Source organism: Orcinus orca, chromosome 10 (assembly GCF_937001465.1).
Source record: "Orcinus orca chromosome 10, mOrcOrc1.1, whole genome shotgun sequence".
NCBI lineage: Eukaryota > Metazoa > Chordata > Mammalia > Artiodactyla > Delphinidae > Orcinus > Orcinus orca.
Genome location: NC_064568.1, coordinates 49,347,938 through 49,361,879, shown reverse-complemented (window position 1 = coordinate 49,361,879; position 13,942 = coordinate 49,347,938). Strand labels below are relative to the sequence as shown.

General features: G+C 43.5%; 1 protein-coding gene across 25 annotated transcripts in view; it reads left to right on the top strand.

The window, feature by feature from the left end:
- The window catches only part of ARPP21 (cAMP regulated phosphoprotein 21), a 179,282-nt gene extending 175,901 nt beyond the window's left edge, over window positions 1–3,381 (top strand). For all 25 annotated transcript variants that reach the window (XM_033402201.2, XM_033402202.2, XM_049715897.1 and 22 more), the window contains 2 exons: window positions 1,281–1,429; window positions 2,589–3,381. In XM_033402201.2, coding sequence (XP_033258092.1) covers window positions 1,281–1,429; window positions 2,589–2,846 — 407 coding nt within the window. In that variant the 3' untranslated portion in view covers window positions 2,847–3,381. The remainder of the gene's footprint in view (window positions 1–1,280; window positions 1,430–2,588) is intronic.
- Window positions 3,382–13,942: the final 10,561 nt, after the last annotated feature.

Sequence of the window (13,942 nt, the reverse complement as noted above, 5' to 3'; positions counted from 1 at the left end):
CCGCAACTAGAGAAAGCCCTTGCACAGAAACGAAGACCCAACACAGCCAAAAATAAATAAATAAAAATTAAAAAATAATAAAGGAATTCCCTTTAAAACAATTTAAAATTACATTATAGTCTTTATGTAATTTTACCCTTTCTCAGTTAAAACTCTCACATGCACTCAAAACAAGGTCTATTTATAAACAATGTGGATTGATTAGGAATCTTTTACCCTTTGTTTCAATTTTTAAAATCTGGTTGTAAAACAGTGTCTGCGTTAAGAAAATCTAGGATTGTAAAGACTTTCTCTCAGGGAATTGTATTAAGACAGCAGTTCCACTGATTTCCAGGCACTCAGTACAGTTAATAGTATGAGCTCTGGAAGGACCTTATTTTACAGCATGACGTAAATCTGTTTTATTTCTCTATCACCATGTCATTTTCACCTACATTACAACTTTCTTCCCAATATTTGTAAGACCAGTTCACAGCCTTCATTCAAGAATGCATTTTAAACCACATCTTGTAGTAGGGATTAAGATAATTAGAATAAATCCTGGTCCACTTAAAAAAGAAGGAAAAGAAAACCTACCAACTGACCCATCCAGCAGGTCATAAACACATACCTTCTTTACATGTTGTACTCTGCATTATCTATGATATGTACATGATCCCTCATGGGAGTGTTTTGCCAGAACGTTTTCTTGGGAGCTAGTGGTAGCACAGAATAAAAGCATGACACACCTGCTGTTGTTACCTTTTGTCTAAGTCAATGAACGTTGAATTATGTAGAGTAGGGAGTCATTTTGTTCACTAGGGTATGGAAAACAGAATGCATCCTAAGTTAACAGGCTGTTTGGTGATCTCTGTGTGAAGTGAGGTGATGCAGAAAAGCGAGAGGGTAAGAGAATGAATCAAATTAATTAGGAAAAAACTTGATAATGTGTGACTTCTCCAAATATCATTGAAACCAAAGCAAAAGATAGATCTGAAAGGTTTAATTTACAGCAGTCAACCGACGTCAATACAGGTTCCGGTCTTTGCATCATGAAGAATTTACCACTGTCACAACCTGCTGATTGGACCACTCTTAAGGATGGAAGTATCAGTGAATTTTTTGGAGTCATACCCTTGTCCGCCCTAAGAAGCAAAACATGCGTTATTAGGAAATACACACTCCTGATACAGAGATTGAAAGGTCTGCAGGTTGCCTGGTGAAGAAGTGCTCTCATCCCATACAATATCATCATTGTTCTTCTTGGTACAACCAGTTCAAATGGTGTTCTTTCTTCACAGGTTACCAGCCGCTCTTGTCTGGTCAACAGGGGTTCCAAGGCCTCGTGGGGGTACAGCAGCCGCCTCAGAGTCAGGGCATGATGAGCAGCCACCAGGGAACTCCAGTGCAAAGCGTGATGCTCTCCTACCCAACCGTGTCTAATTATCAGGTGCATATCCGTAACTTGGAAAATCGTGTTTTATAAAGCAGCACTTGCCTAAGTACAGGCTGTGGGTACGTCCCCACATCGGCTGGTTGGCTGGGTGGTAGGTGCTAGGCCCAGCCAGTGCTGACGGCTGATTTTGAGTCAAGATTATAATAGACAAGCAGAAAATGGGAAATGTATACTTCTGTAACTACTGTGGCTTTTGAATGCCCTGCTAAGTGTGATTCCACATAGACTTTGTATTCATGGAAGAAAATTCTTTAAAGTTCTATTCATGAAGACCTTCGGGCATTCTGTTGAAATTGTACTTACTGGGAGAAAGTCCTCACAGCAAATTTTCTGTTTTTGGTCACACTCAAAGAAACTTCATTTCACCACAAATTTATCTTATAAGGGATTTTAAAATGGCATCTCAAGATTCATTTAAAGGGCATCTATTGGACCTGACAGCTGCATTTTCCAGACTAAACCCACACTGGGTATTTAAAAAGTGTCATGCCCCCTTCTGTAATGTATATCCTGAAATACCCTGGCAGGGGGCAGGGGGTAGTGAAGGGTTGGTGAAACACTTTAATCATTAAATTTAGCTGCATCAGGTACTTCTGGCCCTGGAGAACTTATCCTCGGTCCTCCTGCCCTGACAATCCTTGTTCATACTGCATCAGTTTCTACCTCCAAGTGGATAGGAGATGTTCTCTAAAGCTGCAGGTTGAGAGTGAGCTGGTGTTCCTGGGACAGAATCCCCTTTTACTATCGATGGCTCCAGACCACTTTGCGTAAAACTGGAATGGGAGCATGGCTTTTCAAAACTGAGAGAAATCCGGAGTGGGAGGTCCAGATGGCAGTCCCTGGAGGGCCAGGAGAGAGGAAGGAAGGAGGCTCAGAACTAACATCTCCTGAGCATGTACTTCTGGCCAGATGTGTCCCAAGAGCTGTACACCCCAGCAGTCCTTTCAGGGGCACTTTGAAGGAGGTTACATTACGCAGATGGACTCAGAGAAACAGAGAGGTTAAGTGACTTGCCCAATGTGAAACAGCTGATAAAAGGGAGAGCTGGGATTCCAACCTAAAAGCATGACTGTTTTTGATGACACCACTGTAGCTCATGGGACACCCCAAAATAACCTCTTCATACAGGCTTCTGTCTTGTGTCTTCCTACAGGTGCCAATGACCCAGGGTTCTCAAGGACTGCCCCAGCAGTCATACCAACAGCCAATCATGCTACCTAACCAGGCAGGCCAAGGGTCCCTCCCAGCCACTGGAATGCCTGTGTACTGTAACGTCACACCGCCGACCCCTCAGAACAACCTTAGGCTGATGGGCCCTCACTGTCCCTCCAGCACTGTCCCCGTGATGTCAGCCAGCTGCAGGACCAACTGTGCCAGTATGAGCAATGCTGGGTGGCAGGTCAAGTTCTGAGCACTCTGGCCATGGTACATGTCTTCAGATACTACTCATGGCGTTTAAGGGAGGAACAGCAAGGTGCAAAAACTCACTGAGGACTTAAGTATTCACTCAACACCCAAATGACTGCTGCTGGTATTCTGTAAAAAACAAAACAAAACAAAAAAAGACTAATCCACACATTAGCTGGTTAATGGTGCATATTTCCGTCATGTCTGCTAGGTATGCCTTTCTAGCTTAGCTAGTGACATGAATTCATCAAGGTAAGATTTTCTCCTACCACTGAATACCACTGTGTAGATGATAATATCCCTAATTTGGATTATTAGTTTTGTACTTTGTGTTGACTTTGTGATGCTAAAAGTATTTAAAAATTATATACTGAAATCACATTGTACCAAAGCTGTAATGGAAAAGAATTGATGAATGGAAGGAATAATTTATATACACTATAGAGTTTTCTTTTTTTAATGGATATATACTGTATTGTAGTGTTTAATCAAAATAAAACTATTTGACCTTATGGAGGAAGGTCATGTTTTTACCACCAGTTTGCTTCACTCTCTGTTCCAATATATGTTGGCTTGTGTGTCACTGTTATCCCTTTTGAGCACTATTTCATGAATAATGCACAGGAAAGATGTTCCAGGTGTTTGTAGATGAACTGGCATCACCTTGGTAGGCAAACACTGAACCAACTGTAGTTTCTTGTCACGAATACTACAGGGGTCCTGAAAATCAGGCAACATTCATCTCATCTGTTCACTGACTTCACATTTTTGAAATGTGTACCTTGCTTTTAGTTTTAGGCCCATTGAATGCATGTAGCTATACTTCACCAACTAGGAAAACCTGAGTATCCTTGGTAACAACAGCTCTACACCAAACTCTATACCAAACCCTGATCCACCTCCATTCAAATTCCATCACCTACCTGGAAAACAAGATATCTTTGCTTAGAGGGAGATTAAAAGAGGCACAGTCTAATTTATACTGGGTCACACAATGTAACGTACCACTAATACTGACAGTAGGTCAGTATCTCAAAGGTGCTGTTTGTCCTAATAATTGAAAACAAGGCAAAATATTGCAGTTTGTTTACAAATACTCAGAACATTCACACACACACAAAGAAAGAAAATTAGAAGAAGGCTGTTCCTGTCTAATCCCAAAATGTTTAACTCCCTATAGATTCTGCAGGTAAGACTGATTTATGACAACCTTTGAAAAATAATATCAGAACTCTGTATACCATCTTTGGCCCTTCCAGATTTTTTTTTTTTTTTTTTTGCAGTACGCGGGCCTCTCACTGTTGTGGCCTCTCCCATTGTGGAGCACAGGCTCTGGACGCACAGGCTCAGCGGCCATGGCTCACGGGCCCAGCCGCTCCGCGGCATGTGGGATCTTCCCGGACCGGGGCACGAACCCGCGTCCCCTGCATCAGCAGGCAGACTCTCAACCACTGCGCCACCAGGGAAGCCCTCTTCCAGGAGATATTTAATAAGGGACTAAAACCCCACAGCTTTCACTTTGCTATGGCAGTACAATGACTAACAGTTTTGTATTTTATACTCTTTACCTAAAAACCATTATTACCAATGAGAAGGATTTGGAAAGTATATCTGGATAATTACCATTGTTTTTCATATTATCACATTCTCTATATTAGATTTTTCCATATTCATGTTGTTTAGCTGGAGATAGAGTTAGGCAGCTAGTTAAAAACTCAACCTACCAGATTACCATTCCTTAATTTTACACTATTGTTGTATTTTTCCTTTAAAGGGGATTTTTTACACATACTATCATTAGTTTTATTCCTTGTGAAAAGTCTGTCCCATTTCCCCAAATCTCAGCCTACTGATTTCTTCATAATAAGTAAACCCTATGAAAGACGTTATAAAAAGAGGATGTTGCATTTTTTTAAATTGAGCCATTAAACCAATAGGCTGAGTAGCTTTTAAACCAAGAGCTGCTCTGAGAAGAAGCTATGTGTTTGCCTAATTAATATCTTCCCCTAATAGAAGGAGGGGGCTGACCAATATAGATTCATTTTTAAATATATTCCCCATGTAGCCCTCTGATCTTGGCAGTGATCCCAAACTCAAGGATCCAAATATGAGTCTGAATGTTTATTTTCTTTTCATACAGTTCTGAGAAATTTTGAGCATTTCTTTAATGATTCTTAGAATTATTGAGTCTGCTTTCCCATGGATTTGAAACATAAGTCATGCTAATAAGAATAAAGACAGACCTTCTTTCTTGTTGGCCATTCTTCTCCAAATGTGTTACACTCTTTCATATTTAGACATTTGACTTTATTGCATAAATCCCTTCGGTTACTGTTTCCAAGCTGAGGCATCTTCCTTACTTTCACTAAATATTTGTATCCAGCATTACCTTATTCCTAATCTCATGTTATGCTTACTGTCTTTTTACATTTGAATATTCAAGGTGGTTGTGTAGAGTGCGGGTCCCCAACCCTACCGGTCCGCAGCCTGTTAGGAACCCGGGCCGCACAGCAGGAGGCTTCCCATTGCCCTCATTACCGCCTGACCATCCCCCCCAGCCCCACACCGACATCCGTGGAAAAACTGTCTTCCAAGAAACTGGTCCCTGGGGCCAAAAAGGTCGGGGACTGCTGGTGTAGAAAGACAGTTGTTATTAGTGAAGCACTTCCAGAATTCAATTTACCTTCAGGAGAACATTCCGTTTTTTTCACATGAGTTAAAATTTTATTACAATCACATTTTGAAAATACATATTACATATATGTCTATAAACTTATATAGATACATACATATGCAAATATACATAGTCATCCCTAATGATCCTCCATGTGAATGTAAAAGAAAACACAAGTGACTTACGCATTCATTTATTCAGCAAAATTTTATTGCATACTTCATTATATCCTTATTATGTGGCACAATTTAAAATAAAAGTGCAAATAAATTTCACGCCCATAGATTTATTCTTGTAAGTTTTATCATACGTTTGGTTATTCTGTGATAGTTGTAACTAAATGTGCTAACTAGGATACCGATGAATTTCAGCCATAATTATTTTATTGTTTTAATATCGTTCCCAAGGATGTGGGGTAGGATAAGACAGTGTGTTATATAACATTATGGAAATGGATTTATGTCATTAATTATAAGTATAGTTGGAGGATTTAGATAAAGTCGTAAATCACCATAACAAAAGAAGTGAGGTCCCTCTGAGCCAGAGCAGCTTCACAAGAAAGGATGGAAGGACAAAGCAGTTCTAGCTCTTAACTCTTAGCAATTCTATTTTACGTGCAGCAAAGCTTTGGCGGCATGTATTTTCTTTTTCCCTCTTGGACAGAAACTTCTGTATGTAAGTGCCCTGTCTTAAGCTGCATCACAAGGCACAGTTCCTATAACCCATCAGGATAAAACAAATGAGACTGAACAGAACATGGAGACAGCACGGGAGGGCTGCCAAGTCTCCATCACGACATATCCTGTACCAATACCCAATATGCAATGAAATCGGATAAGTCCCTCTTGTTTAAAAAAAAAATGGTGAGACATTTATCCATTCTGACTCACAAAACATTTTTTGTTTTCTGTACTTTGCTGGATGCCACTTCTACACAAGACCAGAAATCTTTGCTTCTTCCCATACTATTCTGTCCAAAACCCTCTTTCCTGAGAAAGTTGTTCTCTTTAGGGCTTTGACACTGTTTTCCAATAGTTCTCAGCTGTAGTGTTTGTTTCAAGTTCAAATCTTTATCACTTGCCTTCTGTGAAGTTTTGTAACCTCCGGTCTTCTCCCCCCAAAAGATCTGCCACTATTATGTGTCACCAGTGGCAAGAGCTTTTCACTCTTGGAGCTAGGTTCTCTGCTCCTCTTGGCATTGTGTACACAGTGGGGGTGAGAGGCATCTGATACTATTCTTCTGAAGAGGAAAATCATTTTCTGATTGATGTCCTAACAGAGAACCGAGTCTTCTACTGGGCATGAGGTTGCTTCCTCTCAGACAATAATAACCAGCTCCCTGACTGCAGCAGCTCAGGGAATGCTCTGAAATTTGAGTTTGTTATTTGATTTGTTTTACTGCTTTATTCCATATTACTCTCAGTATTGTCATAGAAGGAGAAGGAAGAGGTCAGATACTGAGCAAATAGGAGGAGACGTAAATCTGAAGGGGGTGAGCCCTGAAACCGGATTCGATGGACAGTCAAGGAGCAAACGCAGCAGGCACTCATGATAATGTGTGTGCCACTGATGCACTGGTCAGACCGATTCAGCATCCTGTCGGAAGAGAGTCGCTTTTTGAATGTTCAAGACTTCACTCCTTTGATGTCTGGTATATACAGAGGATGGGGGAGACATTCAGGGGTGCGGGGGAGAAGATGAGGCATAGAGTATAGAGATTCTGGAATTAAAAGTAGGACGGGGCTTCCCTGGTGGCGCAGTGGTTGAGAGTCCGCCTGCCGATGCAGGGGACACGGGTTCATGCCCCGGTCCAGGAAGATCCCACATGCCACAGAGCGGCTGGGCCCGTGAGCCATGGCCGCTGAGCCTGCGCGTCCGGAGCCTGTGCTCCACAACAGGAGAGGCCACAACAGTGAGAGGCCCGCGTACCGCAAAAAAAAAAAAAAAAAAGTAGGGCAGCTGGGACTTCCCTGGTGGCACAGTGGTTAAGAATCCGCCTGCCAATGCAGGGGACACGGGTTCAATCCCTGGTCCTGGAAGATCCCTCATGCCATGGAGCAACTAAGCCCGTGCACCACAACTACTGAGCCTGCGCTCTAGAGCCCACAAGCCACAAGTACTGAGCCTGCACGCCACAACTACTGAGCCCACATGCCACAGCTACTGAAGCCTGCGTGCTCTAGGGCCCGTGTGCTGCAACTACTGAAGCCCACGTGCCTAGAGCCCGTGCTCTGCAACAAAAGCCACTGCAATGAAAAGCCTGCGCACTGCAATGAAGAGTAGCCCCCACTCGCCGCAACAAAGACCCAAAGCAGCCAAAAAAAAAAGTAGGGCAGCTTATTTGAAGTTCTGAATCATGTTTCTTGCTAAAAGATCCAGCGTCCCCATAAGAATGGCCCAAGAAAACAGATCTGGCTAAATATGGGGGCAACTTAGGGCCTTATTGCTCTCTCTGTACCCCCAAAGTTTTCATTGTATTAATAGCTTGGAAACCATTGCTGTTTGCATTGCTGTAATGCTATCATAAAACACCCCCCTTCTTGTAATTCGATTCCTTTGTGTAGAGTTTGCAGCTGACTCTTCCGGGTTCTCCAGCAAGTAAGTCAGTAGGACCTCTGTCTGGGCACTTAACAACATCCCCCTTTTGTATAAAATACCTCAGCTCATATAGGATTCACATTTCCTTGAAGAAATGAATGTGCGTACCATCCTATTATGGGGTGACTGGAAGAAACACCAAGCATATAATGACATCTGGGTCACTTATAGCCGTCCCACGAATTGTTTCTAAACTGATGAAAAACACAGAAGCAGGAAAACAACCTGTTTTTTTTTTTTCTTTTTAAGAAACAAGACAATCACCTGTCATTTTCAAGTGTTTAAATATTTTTGTCTACGAGAAGGAGACCACATTTTCAGATGAAATGCACAAGCCAATTTCATCATTTTCAAAAGAGAGAGGAGTCACTTAAGGTGCTTAATGGTAATGTAATAGGGAGCAATGGCCTGAGACAGAAAAAAGCAGCAATTTAAATTGGACATTAAGAAAAATTTCACTGGAAGCAAGGGCAATTATACAATGAAATAATTTCCTAAGGGAGAAACAGTGAGGCACAATTAAAAAGAGTTGTTTAAAAGTGAGTAGATTAAAAAACACTTGCAGCTGAGGCTGCGGGAGGATCGTTTTATGATTTATTGCTTTACTCTGCCTGCGTGTCATACTCACGAGATTTCCCAGGCTCAGCTAGCTTACCTTCCATCAAGGAAGGATCTGCATGGTGCCAGAGGTCTATGATGTCTGTATTTATTTTTCTTTATGCAAAAATGTAGACAGAGCTCTAAATGGAGTATCAGTGAAAAAGGCAAGGAGAACCTAGACGGCTCTAGTTGTTCGAAAGCTACTCTGTGTCAGTGTCCTAGGATATTTTACACACATGCACACCTCTCTCTCTCTCCAATCTTATTTAAACCTTCCCGCAACTAATTGGTTGACCTGTTCAAACTGGTGGCCATTAATCAGTTAGTATTACTGGCCATGAGGATACATGACACAATTATTCCTTCACACAGACATAATGCTATGCATGCAGCGTGGGGGGTAGATAAAGCATCCTTTACCTGATGTCCAACATCTTGCGCTTGAATCCTAGCTCCCATGATCAAGCACCCTCAAAAACTAACCTCTGGGTCCCGCCTGTACAGGTCTCTAATCATTGCTATTCCTTTTTTTTTTTTTTTTTTGCAGTACGCGGGCCTCTCACTGTTGTGGCCTCTCCCATTGCGGAGCACAGGCTCCGGACGCATAGTCTCAGCGGCCATGGCTCACGGGCCCAGCCGCTCCGCGGCATGTAGGATCCTCCCAGACCGGGGCATGAACCCGTGTCCCCTGCATCGGCAGGCGGACTCTCAACCACTGCGCCACCAGGGAAGCCCCTGCTATTCCTTTCTTAATCTCTTTCCTCCCTTATCAGGACGAGCAATTTTTCAGCCAGTTTATGTAAGGATTTAACACTAGTTACCAGCCTACCAGCCAGGAGAGGAAGGGAGGCTGTCTGCTGAGGGGGAGAAGGGATTTCACGGTGCTTCCCAGCCCAGCGCTGGGGAGAGGCCACCTCCATGCACTCTGAAGGTCCAGAGGGGCCTGCAGAACCAACATCCCCCGGTACATATATCAAGATGCTCCCAGGCCACGTTTCGGGATTTCTGGTTTTCTTAACCAGGGCCCTGACTTTAGCACGGCAGGACTTTTCAGCTGAGCATTCAATGTCTCTGGAGCTCTGAAATTGTGAGATCTTATGTTTGCTGTTTCCTGCTCAGCCGGGTCCCCTCTTCTACAACAGAAGCTTGAAGCCTTTTTGTGTGCTCCCAAAGAGGCCCTCTGGCCCTCACCCTTAAGACTTGAACTGTGAATGGTCTTTGGTTCTTTGTTAGCCCTCCGCAGAGTGTCCATGCAACTTGGCAATAATTCTAGCCACCGCTCCACTGCCTTGCAGGCATTTTCTCCTCATGTCTTTCATATGCTTGAATCATCAGCCCTTCAAGGGCATTTTCCCCCACAGGGATGCTTTGCCCCATCACACCAGGGCAATATTTAGCAAGGGAACCGTGTGTCAAGGGACTCAGGACAGCATATTACACCACTCTTCGCACCACTTGTATTAGTTCAGGCCTCTGAAAAGCAGATGCCACGATGGAATTAGACTTTTTAGAGATTTAGAAGGAAAATTCGGTAAGGAAAAATGTGTGGGGAGTTGCAGGAAGCCATCAGAGTCATCTGACTTGATGCAAGTCTGACCTCTGTGGAGGAGAGAGGAAAAGTCTTAGAATTCAATGCAATTAAAGAAAGTTTCATCGAGATCTACAGGGGGGTCCTCAGGTCAAAGTCTCTGTCAGAGACCCACATGCCTCAGGAGTGAGCCTACCGTAGCATCTCTGCTGAGCTCATTAGTGTCTTGGGCAGTGTGTTTGCCTTGGTGTAAACGCAGTGATGGTTTTCAGAGTCCCCAGAGTCAGAGATATAAGAGGTGCATTCCTATGGCTGCCACACACAGAGACCCAGAGTTCTTCCATCTTGACAATTCAACCTTCTGTATGGCTAAAGTCCTCTGCATTCAGTCAGTGGATAAGAAGAGTGAGAAATGACACACATCACGGAGGGAGGGAGGGAGGGAGACGGATGGACTGAGAGTTTGGGATTGGTAGATGCAAACTATTACATTTAGAATGGATAAACGACAAGGTCCTAATGTATAGCACAAGGAACTATATTCAATATCCTGTGATAAACCATAATGGAAAAGAATATAAAAAAAGATGTATATATGTGTATAACCGACTCACTCTGCTGTACAGCAGAGACTGGCACAACATTGTAAATCAACTATACTTCAATTAAAAAAAAAAAAAGAAGTGACACACATACCTCTATTCACAAGGATGCACTTCATTGAATGGAGAGTCTGAGAAATGTGTACCTGGTATGGGGGCCACTTAGCAGCAAGAAGTCTACAATAAAGAACAAGAAATGCCTTTGATGGACAGCGGGTCATTTCTGCCACTTAGAATAAATAAAAGTGAGTGGAGGGCTTCCCTGGTGGCGCAGTGGTTGAGAGTCCGCCTGCCGATGAAGGGGACATGGGTTCGTGCCCCAGTCCGGGAAGATCCCACATGCCGCGGAGCGGCTGGGCCTGTGAGCCGTGGCTGCTGAGCCTGCACGTCCAGAGCCTATGCTCCGCAATGGGAGAGGCCACAACAGTGAGAGGCCCACGTACCGCAAAAAAAAAAAAAAAAAAAGAGTGGAAAGCTAACAAAAATGTTGTCATTTTGATGGCATGAATGATGAAAAAAGAAAGAAAAATTAAACAATATTAGAAAGGAAAAACAGGGCCTAACTACAAACACACTATAAATCAAAAATAAAGTGTCAATGCTCTGAACAACTTTATGCAAATAAGTTTTAAAAATACTGTATTTGCAAAATATTGATTACCAAGAATGACAAAAGTAAATGCACAACCTGAGTAAGAAGATAACAGATTAAAATAATTTAGTTAAAGATATTCCAATCCCCAAACAGCAGACTCAGAAATATTTACAAGGGACTCCCACAAAGCCATCTTATATACATTCTTACATATTTTTTTAAAGGCCATTCCCAAAATAGCATACAAGTCTGCTAAAACCATGAAATCAGAACAAAACAAGGAAAGAATAAGACAGTCAGATCACAGTCAAACTCACTCGTGAAAACAGATGCAAAATATTTGCGATAAAATATTAACAAATGCTACCCAACAATACGTATATGTGTGATCGCATCAGAAGAAACCAAACCTGCTGACATCTTGATCTTGGGCTTGAAGCCTCCAGAACTGTGAGAAAATAAATCTCTGTTGTTTAAACCAGGGTTCCCCAAACCCCAGGTCATGGACTGGTACCAGGATGCAGCCTGTTAGGAACCAGGCCACATAGGAGGAGGTGAGCAGCAGGCAAGTGAGTGAGGCTTCATCTGCCGCTCCCCATCGCTGGCATTACCACCTGAACCTCCCCACTCCCAGTCCATGGAAAAATTGTCTTCTACGAAACCAGTCCCTGGTGCCAAAAAGGTTGGGGACCACTGGTTTAAACCACCTCATATGAGGTATTTTGTTATGGCGGCCTAGCAGACTAATACTTCAGTTCTCCACATATTAAATTAAGAACTCAAACTGATTATAAACAACGTTTCAACCTATTTTTAAGGAACTTCTAAAGTGTACCCTAAAATTCATGTAGAATAGCCAACAGCTAAGAACATCAAATAAATATGAAGGAACAAGATGAGAGTGTTGAGACCTTCAAGATGGTGGAGGAGTAAGACGCGGAGATCACCTTCCTCCCCACAAATACATCAGAAATACATCTACATGTGGAACAACTCCTACAGAACACCTACTGAACGCTGGCAGAAGACCTCAGACCTCCCGAAAGGCAAGAAACTCCCCACGTACCTGGGTAGGGCAAAAGAAAAAAAGAAAAAACAGAGACGAAAGAATAGGGACGGGACCTGCACCAGTGGGAGGGAGCTGTGAAGGAGGAAAGGTTTCCACACACTAGGAAGCCCCTTCGCGGGCAGAGACTGCGGGTGGCGGAGGGGGGAAGCTTCCGAGCCACGGAGGAGAGCACAGCAACAGGGGTGCGGAGGGCAAAGCGGGGAGATTTCCCGCACAGAGGATCGGTGCCGACTGGCACTCACCAGCCCAAGAGGCTTATCTGCTCACCCGCCAGGGCAGGCGGGGGCTGGGAGATGAGGCTCGGGCTTCGGAGGTCAGGTCCCAGGGAGAGGACTGGGGTTGGCTAATGAACACAGCCTGAAGGGGGCTAGTGCGCTACAGCCAGCCAGGAGGGAGTCTGGGAAAAAGTCTGGACCTGCCTAAGAGTCAAGAGACCATTGTTTCAGGGTGCGTGAGGAGAGGGGATTCAGAGCACCACCTAAACGAGCTCCAGAGACAGGCGCAAGCTGCGGCTAAGAGCGCGGACACCAGAGACGGGCATGAAACGCTAAGGCTGTTGCTGCAGCCACCAAGAAGCCTGTGTGCAAGCACAGGTCACTATCCACACCTCCCCTCCCAGGAGCTTGTGCAGCCCGCCACTGCCAGGGCCCCGTGTTCCAGGGACGGTTTCCCTGGGAGAACACACGGCGCAACTCAGACTGGTGCAATGTCATGCTGGCCTCTGCTGCCGCAGGCTCGCCCCGCATTCCACACCCCTCCCTCCCCCCGGCCTGAGTTAAGCCACAGCCCCCTAATCAGCTGCTACTTTAACCCCGTCCTGTCTGAGTGAAGAACAGATGCCCTCAGGGGACCTAAATGCAGAGGCAGGGCCAATTCCAAAGCTGTGCAAACAAAGAAGAGAAAGGGAAATTTCTCCCAGCAGCCTCAGGAGCAGTGGATTGAATCTCCACAATCAACTTGATGTACCCTGCATCTGTGGAATACCTGAATAGACAACGAGTCATCCCAAAATTCAGGCAGTGGACTTTGGGAGCAACTGTAGACTAGGGGTTTGCTGTATGTGACTGACTGGTTTCCAGTTTTATGCTTTTTTTAGTTTAGTATTTAGAGTTTATTATCATTGGTAGATTTCTTTATTGATTTCATTGCTCTCTTCCTTTTGTTTTTTTATATATATAGATACATTTTTTTTTTCCTTTTTCTCTTTTTGTGAGTGTGTATGTGTATGCTTCTTTATGTGATTTTGTCTGTATAACTTAGCTTTTACCATTTGTCCTACGGTTCTGTCTGTCCGTTTTTTTGGTTTTGTTTTGTTTTAGTATAGTTTTTAGCTCTTGCTATCATTGGTGCATTTCTTTTCTGGTTTGGTTGCTCTCTTCTTTTGTTCTTTATTACTTTTTAATTATTTTATTTTTAATAATTTTTTATTTTAAT